Source organism: Nyctibius grandis, chromosome 14 (assembly GCF_013368605.1).
Source record: "Nyctibius grandis isolate bNycGra1 chromosome 14, bNycGra1.pri, whole genome shotgun sequence".
In the NCBI taxonomy this organism is placed as follows: Eukaryota; Metazoa; Chordata; class Aves; order Nyctibiiformes; family Nyctibiidae; genus Nyctibius; species Nyctibius grandis.
In genome coordinates, this window is record NC_090671.1 from 14,671,514 (window position 1) to 14,685,362 (window position 13,849).

Here is a 13,849-nt window from a genome sequence, read left to right on the forward strand (position 1 = left end):
GCCTCTGAAGATGCTCATCTGGGAGTCTGGGTAAGCTGCTTTCTTGTCTACTCTGACACGAGGGAAGGTCTTTGCTTTTAGAGTAACGCTGTCCTGGTTCTCCCTGCGCAGCAGCTACGCATGGTGCAGTGGAAACAAAACCCTAAAAGAGGACTAAATGCCTCCTCTTACAGAGGGATGTGTTGGCCTGGTGCAAGCCAGTTCAGAAGAACTTTCATCTCTAGCTCCAGAGCTGAGACTCTGCTCCCTCAAGAGCAGGGTAGGCAGTGTGGTTCCCTTAGGTGCAGAGGGCAGGAATCCCCTCTGCTCCCTCCTGCCTGGCAGCTGCAGGAGGGAGCTGCTCCCTGTGTTCAGAGCGCTTACCCTGCTGCCTCAGGGTGAGGCAAACTCATGTAGCTCCTGCTCCAGCTCAGCTTGGGCTAGGCTGAGACTACACCCTGAAGAGCCTTGCCTTGCTGCCCTTAAATCCTGGGGTCTGGGGAGTCCCGAGAGCCAGAGTGCTGGTGCCTCTGCCAGGAGCAGTGCCAGGAGGTAAAAGACATGTGGTATTTCTTCCTGAAAGTTCCTTGCAGCTCCACGGGCCACGAGGACAGCACGCTTCAACCAAGTAATAAAGTAACACGCACACAGATATGAAATATCTTCTAATATTGTGTTACATTTTAAAAAAAAAAAGTACATATTGCAAACATCAACCATACACTGAAATCCAGCTGAAGCTTTTTTTGTGCATAAGTACAAAGGAGGAGGGAATGATTGTACAGAACCTGTGTGTGCTGCTGCTGCCCACGGAACAGAACAACTCCAGTAAGACTGAAAGGTCTGAAAGAGCATTTGTGCAACGGCATTAACAAAGTCCCCTCCCACAGACCAAGGACAAGGGGCCAGCAGGTAAAGGCCACTCTAAGCTGACAGCAGCATGGCTTTACTACACAACAGTACACAGAGGGTTAAGTCAGGAGTGTGTTATGGCAGAATGTGCCCATAAATGCAGCAACAACACTGAAGCTTACTCAGACTCTCCTGGAGTGACTTACTCAACCAATAGCTATAGCAACTGCTGTACAAAGAATAAAAATAATCACACACCCCCCCCCCCATTTTTTAAGAACTTAGTTTGCAAAACCTGAAAGAGGAAATCCTGAAGCCAGGTAAGAATCTATTTACAGAGAAACTAAGTTAATCACAGAGATGTGATCTGTCAGGTGCTCAGCACTGGTGTCAACACGTCACCTCCTGGAGCTGGACCTGCTCTTGCACCACAGGACGTGACTGGACTTTGTGAGTGGCCGGTGCTGGGCTGCTGGAGCCTCCCCGACACCGTGGGGGGAAAGCAGGTAAGTTCAGTGCAGCTGAGGAGGAAGATGGCCTGTCCCTCCCAGCCCACAGGAGAGCACCAGCTCTCCAGCATTAATGATGCGAGCAGGGGTTGCTGCAGGGATAGGGGAGCAAGACCAAATGGCTTCACCTAGCGCAGAGTCCAGGCCCCTTGGAGGGCAGCAGGTCTGTTACAGGTGCTTAGAAACCCATCAACAGCCCAGTAAGTGTCAAAGTACACAGTGCTGGAGAAAGAGCAAGGCAGAGGACTTTCCTTCTCCGCTCCCCAGCTTATCTCAAAGCAAGATAAGAAGGGAGAGGCACCAGGTCCTCCACAACAACAATCTATCTGCACTATGGGTTTCTACAAACCCAAAGTGTTGCACGCACACGTAAATACAGCTTAAACCCAAACTACAGCCTGATACATCTGTTGACTGTTGAGCTCTTGCTTATAAATGAGTAGCTGAAGGAGCAGAGGAGACAGGTACAACCACCACAACTTCCAGAGACAGCAGCTGTCTGTAACTTAGAAAAGTCTTTGGTTATAGAAAGCTGACCCAGCTTAACGCTGAGATCTTTTTAGCTTCACTTGATGATCCAAAATTGTAACACTGAGCTTAATGCTTTATTTTAGCCCCTGCAGCCGAGCTGTCCATAGCTGGGGATGTAACTGCTGTTTGAACTACAAGCACTGGAGTAATGCAGCTGGTGATGCTGACAACACCTTTGGTTTTTAACCTGTTAACGTGCCACTAACAGCCCTGAGCCAGGAGCAGGAATCCTTGCAGCAGGAAGCTGGGCAAAACCAACTACCTACCTCACTGAGGAACATGGAGCTGCTGCTCTGTAGATGCCTGGCCATCAAGGGCAGCACCCGATATTCCAGATGAAGGGTCAAAAAACCTCTAGAATAGGCCGAAGTACCCTGGTGTCTGCCAAGGGGCCTGACTGCAAGTTTAAGACTTCCTACATCAGGTTCCTCTCCCTCTCAAGATCTGTTACATTAACTGTTACAGCTGTGGCTCTGCTCTTTATCCTTCGGCATCCAGCCCTCCTGAATAACACACAACCTTCCCCTGTAACTGTTACTTGACTCCACAATAGGCAACAAGAGACGAGGAGGTAGATAAAATATTCATTGATAATAGAAAAGCACTCAGAAAACTAGACTAGTAAGTCTGCTCGACACAACATTTCAGCTCTGCCCTTTCACACACAGCTGCCACTGCTGAAAAGACTTGGAATATGCTCAGGATAAAGTCAAACAAGGAACACCTGCCTCTGGGCCGCTGCCTGCTCCTCTGCCCTGTGGTACCTGCATTGCCCTTGCTCAAAGACAATGCTCCTGTATCAGTTACAGAACTGAACTACAGCTGCTGGCCTCCCCCCCCTACGCTGGGCTGGCAGGGAGGGGTCAGTGCTGCTGCCCCTGCAGGGCACTGACCTGCCCCTGACCAAAATGAACTCCCCAGCTGAGCCAGGCTCAGGCAGAAGTTCTAAGCGCTGACTGGCCACAACCCCACCCTAAGACAAAGCAATCATCACATACAATTTGCTCCTGGATCCTCCTTTTGGAGGAATTTTAACATCTTCCACCCTTGAACTGCACAGATAAAGCAGGGGTGGGTCTCCACCGTTCAGTGCTGTAGAAGCTCCACTGAACCCTCCAAGCAGCAGGTCCCAAGAGCAGCAGGGAGCCACAGCCACCCGGCAAGCTGAGCCCAAGCAGCTCCCCCTGCTCCCTCTGCCCCCAGCACTACAGGAAAGGAGTCAGCGAGTGTCACTTGCCCTCTGGGAGTCACGCCGAGGCACTCCTGAGCTGCCAACCCCATTGCCTACAGGCCTGGGAGAAAGGGAGCTCTGCAGCAGCTCTGGTGTGCTCAGATCTCTGCACTTCTCCCACGCCTGAACACCTGGGAGGAGACAGGGCCAGGGAGTGCCCAGAGGGAAGGTACAAGGCTGACTGACTTTTTTTGTTGTTTTGTTTTGTTTTTTAAAGTGCAGGATAATTACTAAAGCCAAAGGAAGCCAGCCCTCTTCCTCCCTAGCCACAAAAATAGCAAAGAGTGCTAAAAATCCAGGGCATTTCTCCAGATGCTCAACAGGTCCTCCCACTATCTACCGTATGCCCAGTAACTTTATTTATTCTTGTCCCTAGAACTACTGCATTTAAATACCCCAAATAACCTAGTTTGTTACAAAACGTAATTTACAGACTTTGCTGAACAGAAGTTGAACTGCCTGGTCCTCTGCTGCAGGTCGTGGATGAGAGGCAGCACCCTCCAGCCCGAGCTGCTCGGCTCACTGGTGCAGATGGGCCCTGTCATCCGGACGCTTGATGTGAATCCTCCGCACGCGCTCGATGCGCTCTCGCTCCTCGTCTTCTTCCAAGTGGTGGGAGCGGCCAGCTGCCCCTCCTGTGGCTTCCAAGAGTGCGTTGTCGGGCCCCCTCCCGTCCTGGGACTCGTACAGCAGGATGTTCAGCGTCTCCTCGTAGATGCGGGCTTCTGGGAACTCCACCTGGCCACCAAGAGAGAGGAGGTCACTCACCTACTGCCAGGCACTGCACACACCAGGTTACCTCAGCTTTAATTCCTGATATCTTTCTGGTTTTAAAATTTCTCATTTGCACTCTAGCCACGGAAATCCTTTCTAGCACAATCGTTTCTGTTCTATTATTTGCTTTCAGCTTTTGAGACCCAGCAAGCAGGGTTTATTTTCAGGGCAGACTCAGACAGACACCGCCTGGGAACGGTCCGAAGGCACGGGGAAGGCAGGGCACTGCTCACCAGGACTGTCTGTACACAGGGATGTAAAACAAACTTGGTTAAGCGTGAGGTTGTCTAAAGGTAAAGAACTGGCCTGAACTTGCATGCTGGAATATCACAACTGCCCTGTTAAGTGCTACAGCCAAGCAGTCTAACGAACCCTAACGAACCCCCAGGATGAGCTGCACTGTGCTGCTCCCGCTCTGAACGGCACTGGTTACTCTAGAGAGATGCTAAACACTGAAAGGAGGGTTCAAAGTGGGCCAGACGTCAGGACACCAGTCTGACAGCAGCTGGGCCCCTTGCTGGAAGCTTCCAGGGGTTTACTCCTACCTTTGTCTGTTTTTTCTCAGTAGCGTAAACGATGGAAGTGCAGCAGACTTCGGCGATCTTCCGCCCCTGCCCGTAAAAAGACCAGCAGCAGATCTCATCTCCAATCACATCCTTGATGAAGAGCACCCTCCCGTTAAACCTCAGGGACAGCTTGTCGAAGAGCTCAATGTTCTTCAGCATGTTGTCGTCGGAGTTGCTGGGAGAGATGGACAGCAGCAGTCACGTCAGGGTGATGAAGACAGCACACAGAACAGAAGGGGGGTCAGGCAGTGAGCAGTTACAGGCCCCTACGCCCAGTTTCCTTTGACTTACTGTGTCTCTACCCAGGGAGTGTTTACAGCTGGCACCCAGGACTGCAGTGGGTAACTCATCTGACCAGTACAAGCAGGAAAACCTGCTGCTGCTGAAGGAGCAGCAGTACGACACCCACAGTACTGTGAACAATACTGTGCGAGGCCATTTCATGTGTGCAAAATTCTACCACCCCAATAAAACCATTCCTAAGCTCCAGCTCAGGACCAGCTGGATGGGAACAGCGTTATGTCATGAAACATAGACATAAGGGAAGGGGGACAAGGTCCCCGACTTGATTTTACCCCTAATTGAGAACACCATGCTATGGAAGGCTTCCTGTATTCACCCAATGTGCTGGAGCCCACGGGGGATGCACGCCAGCAGCTGGCTGGGAGGCTCTGCCAGCTGCACCTCAGTGTCAGAGGAACCCCTCTGGCACAGAAATAGCACGTGCCCAGCCTCCCACTGATGACTGCAGGCTCCCTTCTGACTCACATTTGAAATGAATTGGGAAAAAACTGAGGGCACGCCAGCACCAATCTGCCATTGGTTCCGAGTGGAGAAAAAGCAAATGCTTATCGTGGATTTTAGTCTAAGAAAAACTTCAAAGTCATCCAGCTGAAGTCATTTACCTGGTGTAGGAGTATTTGTTGTTGCTTCTGTTATACAGCAGCTTCACTGCTGGCTGTAAAAAACAAACCACAGGTCAGTGGAAGCGCAGTAAGAGCTGGAATCTCAGCTCAGCCCAAGACCCCCCGGCAGAGAAGCTGCAACACGACAGGACACCATCAGGCCCCAGCCCAGAGGGATTTTGTTGTTGTTGTTACTGTTGTTGCTGCAAAACATCCTGCCCAGCTTGGCAGCGGGGCTGTAACCCCTCTGACCCCTCTGTCACTAGATCATCAGCTGCTCTCACCCACTCGCTGCCTTTTTGCCAGGGTGATCACCAGCATCCTCCCCTCTACCTGCCACAACGAGCAGGCCTCCAGGAACAGGAGCCACTGATTCACTTGAGCTAAAGAAAGCATCTGTCGTTAATAACTGGAGCAGACAAAGGAATGGAAGATCTGATGATAGCCCTGAGGATCTGCTCCATCAGCCTGCTGCTGCCTACACCCTCTATTTTAATACCTGAAGTGGAGAAATACACGGCCAGGCCCAGCCTGAGCAACATTTAACATTTAATTCAGAAGAAATGTTTAGTCTGCTGCAGATTCTCAGTGCTTTGCAGCTCAACAGTTGGAGTGTGTGTATCTTAGGGTAAGCCCATTGCTGAAAACTAAAAACCATTTTTAAAGAACACTTGGGGAAGGTCCCACACAAGGCCGGGGCAGCAGGCCAGCAGCCTCCTGAGCCACACACAGAATCCCAGAATCAACCAGGTTGGAAGAGCCCTCTGGGATCATCGAGTCCAACCATTGCCCTGACACCACCATGGCAACTAGACCAGGGCACTAAGTGCCATGTCCAGTCTTGTCTTAAACCCCTCCAGAGATGGTGACTCCACCACCTCCCTGGGCAGCCCCTTCCAATGGCTAATGACCCTTGCTGAGAAGACCCCACAGCCTGGCCCCTCTTACCTTGTTCGAAGTGGCTATAAGCTTTTGCTCTTCTTTGGAAGACGTGATGACTGGTACCTTGCAAAACGGTTCATACGCATCTTTGTTCTGCTGAAACAAGAACCAAACAGCAGCTGAATGTAAACAGGCCTTAGGGCACACGTCCTGCATATGTGGTGCTGAAGAGATACAAGTTCAGTGTGTGACCTGTCCTTACTGAGCGGCTGGTCCTGGCCCATGCTCTGCACTAGGCTGGCGCTCCAGCTGCTGGGCAGCATTCCTCTGGGACCACCCCAGATGTTCACTTCTGCTCTCTCCCACTCTGCAAACACAGAACTGGCCCAGGTTGCCCAGAGAAGCTGTGGCTGCCCCCTCCCTGGCAGTGTTCAAGGCCAGGTTGGATGGGGCTTGGAGCAACCTGGTCTGGTGGAAGGTGTCCCTGCCCATGGCAGGGGGGTTGGAATTAGGTGATCTTTAAGATCCCTTCCCACCCAAACCATTCTATGAACTGTTTGTCCCTCACTGTAACCAGGTAGCACTAACTGTTGAGAATAACTCAGTACCTTTTCCTGGATGTGACCAGGCTCCAGCAGATCAATGACATGAAGTATTTCCATTCCATCCCAGCCTCAGAAATCTTGCTCTGCCCAGATGCTGCTTCCCACCAGAGCAGCCTCCTCTTTTTGAACCCTCATTGCAGCCAGAGTAACCTGACTCCTCCTTAGCTCTGCGACCTACCTGCAAGGCTGCTTGGCACTCGTCCACCAGCCCCTGGACCAGGTAGTACTTTGCTTCAGCCAACAACTCTTCTATCTCCCTGCGGCTCTCAGGGAGCGGCACAGCCCCGTCGCGCAGGTAGTTCAGTATCGTCCCAAAATGTTTTCCACAGCGGTCGATCAGGATCCAGCCTAGGGACAGACAAGACCACAGTACAGGAGCAGCAGAGGGAACCGTGGCAAAAAAGGCCTTGACACTGGCCTGGGACGGCTGTACCAAGCAGGTTCCTGCCAAGAGAGACTAACTGCAGTCCCTTGCTTGAGCTGGCGAGCAGAGCAGCAGAAACACAGGGAATTTATCGTGTGGGAGTAAGGCAGGAAGCTCGCTCGTTTCTCATCGTTCCCTAGTTATTGACAAATGATTAACTGAAAGGGAGGAATGAAAACTTCTCATGCTTAAACTAACCAGCTCTGTTCTCCCTCCACTCCTGAAGTCCTGACACATTATTTCTTAGGGCCCTGTTACATACACAGAATCACAGAATCAATGAGGTTGGAAGAGCCCTCTGGGATCATCGAGTCCAACCATTGCCCTCACACCACCATGGCAACTAGACCAGGGCACTAAGTGCCATGTCCAGGCTTTTCTTAAACCCCTCCAGAGATGGGGACTCCACCACCTCCCTGGGCAGCCCCTTCCAATGGCTAATGACCCTTGCTGAGAAGAAATGCTTCCTAATGTCCAACCTGACCCTCCCCTGGCCAAGCTTGAGGCTGTGTCCTCTTGTCCTATCGCTGGTTGCCTGGGAGAAGAGGCCGACTCCCACTGCGCTACAACCTCCCTCCAGGTAGTTGTAGACTGCACTAAGGTCACCTCTGAGCCTCCTCTTCTCCAGGCTAAACACCCCCAGCTCCCTCAGCCATTCCTCATAGGTCAGACCCTCCAGACCCTTCACCAGCTTGGTTGCCCTCCTTGGTGCCGTTTGTCACGGCAAACACTGTTTCAGCCTCTATATTTCCAAATATAAAGATTCTGCATTAATTTGGCAGAACAAAGTGGTTATTAGCACAATGTCTTAAACTGCTGAAAGACGTGACGCAGCAGCATGTGTGAGCAGAACGTAACGTCCAGCCCCTGCCCTGGAGCTCACCGGCACTGCTGTGTGCCGACAACGGCGCGAAGAAAAGAAAACAGAGCTACAACTGAAACCTTGCAGTTAGCTGGTGATCAAAGGGTCTGCACTTCACCTCTTCTTGCCTGCATCAGGCTGGACCCTGAGAAATGTCAGGCAACGCCGAGGCTCGAGCTTCCATAAACGAACAGATGGCCACTCTCACGGGCGGCAGCTCCGGAATGCAGCGAGGAAACGCTTGTGGGGAAGGAGTCATATTTTGGACAAATAAGGAAAGTAGGTTAAAGCAGAGCCTGTGTGTTCTGCATGAATGGAATTACTAGTGAAGTCTGAACATTTGGTTCAATTTGGAAAGCGAACACAGCCCTTTCATGCTGTTCTGTGGAAAGCTGAGACGCTCTCCAGCAGTTTACTACAGGCTTTCCATCTCCCTCGTTACCCTGCTGTCTACATAAAACACAATATGTGCTCACCATTGTAATTTTACAGGCTGTAATAACTAGAAAGCTGGAGGCAGGAGAACTAGAGGTAAAGAAATCAAAGAACAGAAGGCTGATCCAGGCTCATGAATCCAGCATACCTATCCACCCAGAGCAGAACAAAGCCCGTTTGTCAGCGCAGAGGTGTGGAAAGGAAGATCTCTCATTTTAAAGAGAAGAGGGAGCACAAGCCGTGGTAATAAACAAGGACATCCATATTCCACACATGCAGCCGTTGACAGAGTTTACTAGAGTACACCAACACGTAGGGAGGTAAAGGGCAGGCTGAGAGCAGAATTATGATCCCCAGACTTTTCTTTATCATCTCCGCTGTGATTCCCTCCGTAGGCTGTAAAAATCTGCTGCAGCTTTGTTTACAGATGGCGAAACCAAAGCAGAATTGCTCATTTTCATGTGGAGGGTGGGGGGGGGATGAGAAAATACTTCGAGCAGCATTGCAAAATACAAGTGACTGCTAAAACAGCTTTCAAAAAACCTTCTGTTTTAACCCAACAGCCAAAGCGGGATGACTCACAGGAGAGCGACCCTGCTGCCGCTCGGTCAGGGCTGTGCAGAGCCTCAGAAGTGAGTTTCAGCTCTAGTTAGTTAAAGCCATTTAATTACAGAATCACAGAATCAACCAGGTTGGAAGAGACCTCTGGGATCATCGAGGCCAACCGTTGCCCGTTACAAAAACACCCTGTGATCCATTTAGTGAGGCAGGAACACATAATCCATGAACTGTCTGTACACACATTAGACTCGTAGGAAATTAATCTTTTGTTTTACAAGAAGCCTCAGGGACAGCATCCAAACACCCCAACTAAACCCGCCTACATTTTCTGACCAAGCCTTGACAGATGAAGTAACAGCCCGACACTGAAGGCTGCCTGATGCTCGACAGCCTTACCAGCAGCTGAATGAAAACCACGCACCTCCATCAACTGGTGAACAGCAGTGGGGATTGAGGGGAAAAAAAAATCACACCACAGAAAAGAAAATGGGAAACAGATGAATGCACCTGGAAAACTCACACCCTTCTATCTGCTCATCACCATAAAAATAACATTTTAAAATATGCCGATTTGCTACAGCTCATAAACAATTTCTAAGCCGAAAATAATCATCTGCCAGATCACTCCCATCTCTCCTCCTACGGCCCAGCTAGCAGCAGGCTGTAATTGTTAAGCTTTGAGACAGAGCTGGGGAGATGGTGCCGGGGTCGGAAGAATGCATCTAAACAAAGAGCAGGACCCCGTGTGAGACATCCCACAGACTGTTTAAAAATTTTCCTCCTTCCAGTTTCTCCCCAAGTCTGGCTCCTTTTCTGAAGAAACACTCTGTTTTGTGCCAGATTTTGGGTGTGACCAATTAGTATTTTGAAGAATTTCAGATAAAACGAGTTTCCTTTAACAGCTCTAACGCTATTGTCCCAGTTTCCAGCATCACGCCAGGCAAGGGGAGATAAAGCAACAACTACTGCAATGGGAGGGTCTCAGTTACAACACATAGGAAGCATCAAATTCCTATTAAAACACAGACTGGCTAAATGGAGCGATCCCACACACACACTGTGGGATTCACAGCAAAATACACGTGCGATTTTATGTCTTAAGCATGATATTTGAGCAGATTAAACTCCAGTTGGCCTCATATCAGCAGTAATATTGTCAGCTGCTCTCCAGCAGAGAGTACCTGCCCAGGACGCCCAGAGGAAGCGCTGAGACCACGCCAGGGTGGGCTTCCAAAATTCATTTGGCATTTCCGACCTGTTTCCAAACTGAAAGACTTGAAAAGTCTCGAATTATCAAATTCTGTGAAATGCAGAGCAGCTTCAGGGAGGGATGGAACTGGCTCACCACCTTTCCACTAGAACACCCCTCCTCTCTTCCCAGGGTACCGATTCCCAGTTGACACCTTTTTTTTACTCCAGTTTGACCCACAGGCTGGCTTTTTCATGCAAGCCATGCAGACCCACGAGAGGTAGCCCAGAGACCCTTTGATCTGGAGCCCACAGTGCCAAGTTAACACCCTACAGCAGATGAAACTTGCAAAAGTTTAACACCTGGAAGAATGCAGCTTTCTTTCCCCAGCTAAATATAAGGTCTTCTAGCTAAAACACGAATATTCAGGTAATTAGGTTGTATTTCTCACAATTTTTCCTTCCCAATCCACTTCCTCCTATCTCAAGAAAGATTATCACAAGAGCCCTACTAAATCCATCACTTGTTCCCCAAGACCTCTAAATACAGCCTATTCTACAGCACTCAAAACTAAGTCCAGTCCATCTAACCACACACCACCTTTCCTACACTTTCAGCAAGCTCAAACAAAAATTTCCAATAATGAACTCGTCCCAAGAAAGGTGTTTTGAACCTTTGGGCTCAGCAATGTGGTAGCTATTGTTAAAGACAAGGTATCCAAGAAACATGGTTATGGGCAAAACATCAGCACATAAATAGCAAACTCTGCTTCCAATTAAACTCTGTGACACTCCCATGGGATGAGAACACTGGTATAAAACTATGCGACCAGTTGCAGTAATCACAAAGACATTGTAGCTGTATTATTAATTTAAACATAAATGTTTTCAAGAATCTCAGTAGAAGATAAATTCAACGTATCTGGTAAGGAAGTGAAGTATTTGAGGCTGCTCCTGTAGCAGACTGTAGTTTGACATACTGCACAGTCATTCTTTTCAGACACGTTTAACGTGGAGAGACCCATTTGCTAGTCCTCTCCTTCTACTGTCAGTAACACTACAGCAAATTTTCTAAAAATTTTGCAACTGGTTCTGTTGTAGTGAAGCCAACAACCAACATTCTCACGGGAAAATCGCTTCATTTCAAAAATCAGCTTTTAGCTCATGCCCACCCCTTCAGAGCAAATTTTATACTTGTATTTGAGGTAAGGAAACAAGAGGAGGGAACTGTCTTCTGAGATTCAGAGTAAATACCCAAGTCCTGACTCATAGTTTCTTAACCCCTATCCCCACCATTTCCTTATGCTTAAGAGCTTTAGTGTATTTCAAAAGAAAAAGACAGCCTGTGCTATCTGGCCCCGACAGGAGCCTCGGGGCTTCTTACCATCCTTTTATTGTTTAGACAACTATTCTAGTCATACACGTCTTTTATTCCATAACTTTTCTCAGTTGTGTAAGATACAAGTTTTAACACTAATAAAATGTATAAATATCTGGGACTAGATGTTCCTCTCTGGTCTCTAATATTTTTCCCCAACCCCTCCTGACCTGTTGTCCCTGAGGAGGAAGGGAGCCGGCGGCAGGGACGCGGGGAGCAGCCCCTTACCTTCGCTGTCCGTGAGGACCTCCATTCGGCCACTGAACATGGCCTTGAGCATGGTGTCCTGCTTGGTCAGGGTCTGCATGGTGGTGTAGTACAGGGCACCGCCGATGTTCAGCTTGACATACTTGGAGCTCGGGCTCGTCCCTTTGAAGGAGGTAGTGCGAGTGGCAGCCGCCGGCACCGCTGAGCTCACCACACTTTCTCCCGACATCTCTTCCTGCAAGCAAGGAGTGACCAGTTAGACCTGCAGCTCCCCTGCGTGACACCCACTGCAGAACCACCAGTTATCTTACACAGAAGCAGTTGTAGATGTGCTGGGCATTACCAGCCTCGGCTCCTCTCTGCCTCTTTGCAAAGTTCTCAAATGTTTTAGATGGTTAATTTTGTCTTCTTTCTGATGGTGACATAAACCAGCCAAAGAACATAAATCCACTCAGCCAGTGAAGAACACTGACAAAGCCGAGCAGCATTTTACACTGCCAAAGCCAATACTTTCCCACAAAAACTGCCTTCATTTCTTTCACAACTTTTAAAGCTTAAGTTCTTACTTCATGACTAATCTGGTATGTAACTGGGCAATTCCCAACACACAGAGCCTGAGCAGACGATTCCTGTGTTAAAATGCAAACCAGCCGCAGATTTTCTTGAGGCTTTTGTTCCTTAAAGCATACGAGAGCACACACAAGCTTCCCCCTCTCTTCCCTGCCCTCCCAGACTGCTCAGCACACCAGAACCCGGCGTCCAACAGCCCCCACTACCTCTGCCCGCAGTCCCCAGGCACAGTGGACTCCAGTCAGCTAACGAGGTCACAGGAACACGTTAGCTTAGCACTGCAAATGCTCCGAGAGCCGCTCACGATAAATCCTTAATCAAGCTGTGTCCCTGTGGTTGTTTTGCCTCCCAAGGTGACACGGTGGCATGGTTAACACCCGACCATCTCAGACAGACCCAGGTCCTACAACGTCCAGAGCACGCTGACTGACGACGGCACTGAATGATTTTTGCTCTGCTGTCATGAAAAGCAGAACGATCCGGCGGCAAATCTGAACGGCAGTTCAGAAATGCAGCTACACGTCTACACTGCATTTCACAAGGTGAGGAAGCGGGATGGGCAGAGATGGCCACAGGGGACCGTCCCCTCTGCCACGGAGCTGCCCAGGGCTCTCTGGAGTGCCAAGGCCCCGGCCTCAGCCCCACGCTCAGGCTCCCTCCAGCAGCTGAAGGCCCCCAGCGCTGGGCCAGGACCCGTGCCCGGGATCCCAGAGCAGCCCCTGCGCTGCAGCACGACCCAGCACCCCGGGGCCGCAGCCCAGCACCCTGCCACCCCCAAGGGCTGCGGGGCTGCACCCCAGGCCCCCCCAGGCCTGCCCTCCCCAACCCACGCCAGGCTCTGGCACGGCCGGACCCTCCGCAGGCCGTGGGCCTCCCAGCTGTCGACAGCCAGACCCCTGTACTTGCCCCCCGTTCTCTGAGCACCCCAACCTCGGCGGCTCGACCGCCCCCATACCCCGCAACCTCCCCCCACCGGGGACCGAACGCACCCAAACCCCGCACCGCCGCCAGGGCCCGCGGACCCCACCCGGGGGCCGGATCCTCAAATCCCGCCTCACCCCAACACCACCCCCACCCCGGGAAGGACCCCCGCCAGCGCCCTCCGGCCGCAGCTGCCCGGAGCCCCCAGCCCCGCGGCCCGGAGCCCCCCCCGGCCCCCCCGCGCCGCCTCACCATGAACGGCGAGCGCAGCCCCACGGACCGAGCGAGCGGGAGCGCCGGGGCGGGGGGAACTTCCGCCTCGCGACGTCACTTCCGCCACGGCCCGGGTGCGCCACCAAACCCTTCCGATGTTCCGCTCGGCCTCCCCGGGCGGTGCCGCGCTGCGCTCCCGCTTCCCAGGCCCGGCACGGCCCGGCACGGCCCGGCACGGCCCGGCCTGCGCGGCAGC

The 13,849-nt window shown here is 51.2% G+C and overlaps 1 protein-coding gene across 4 annotated transcripts; it reads right to left on the reverse strand.

Moving 5' to 3' along the window:
• Positions 1 to 660: 660 nt before the first annotated feature.
• Positions 661 to 13,719, reverse strand: KCTD10 (potassium channel tetramerization domain containing 10). 4 transcript variants are annotated; one of them, XM_068412448.1, is made up of 7 exons: positions 13,633 to 13,719; positions 11,911 to 12,124; positions 7,013 to 7,182; positions 6,296 to 6,382; positions 5,348 to 5,400; positions 4,422 to 4,617; positions 661 to 3,840 (listed from the first exon to the last, which is right to left on the reverse strand). In XM_068412448.1, the coding sequence occupies exons 1-7, from the start codon at positions 13,633 to 13,635 to the stop codon at positions 3,622 to 3,624; spliced, it is 942 nt and encodes a 313-aa protein (XP_068268549.1). In that variant the 5' UTR covers positions 13,636 to 13,719; the 3' UTR covers positions 661 to 3,621. The 4 variants fall into 4 exon arrangements, with proteins under 4 accessions (XP_068268549.1, XP_068268548.1, XP_068268552.1 ...); XM_068412447.1 differs by having other exon boundaries at positions 6,296 to 6,385; XM_068412451.1 differs by lacking the exon at positions 13,633 to 13,719 and adding an exon at positions 12,666 to 12,729 and having other exon boundaries at positions 6,296 to 6,385.
• Positions 13,720 to 13,849: the final 130 nt, after the last annotated feature.

What these genes read in the sequence shown, in the direction of transcription:
- KCTD10 (XM_068412447.1), bottom strand. An exon ending in AGTGCCAAGCAGCCTTGCAG is followed by an intron (nt 6,386 to 7,012) that starts GTAGGTCGCAGA and finishes TTCTTGTTTCAG; the next exon opens with CAGAACAAAGATGCGTATGA. An exon ending in CTGAGAAAAAACAGACAAAG is followed by an intron (nt 3,841 to 4,421) that starts GTAGGAGTAAAC and finishes CTTGGTGGCCAG; the next exon opens with GTGGAGTTCCCAGAAGCCCG.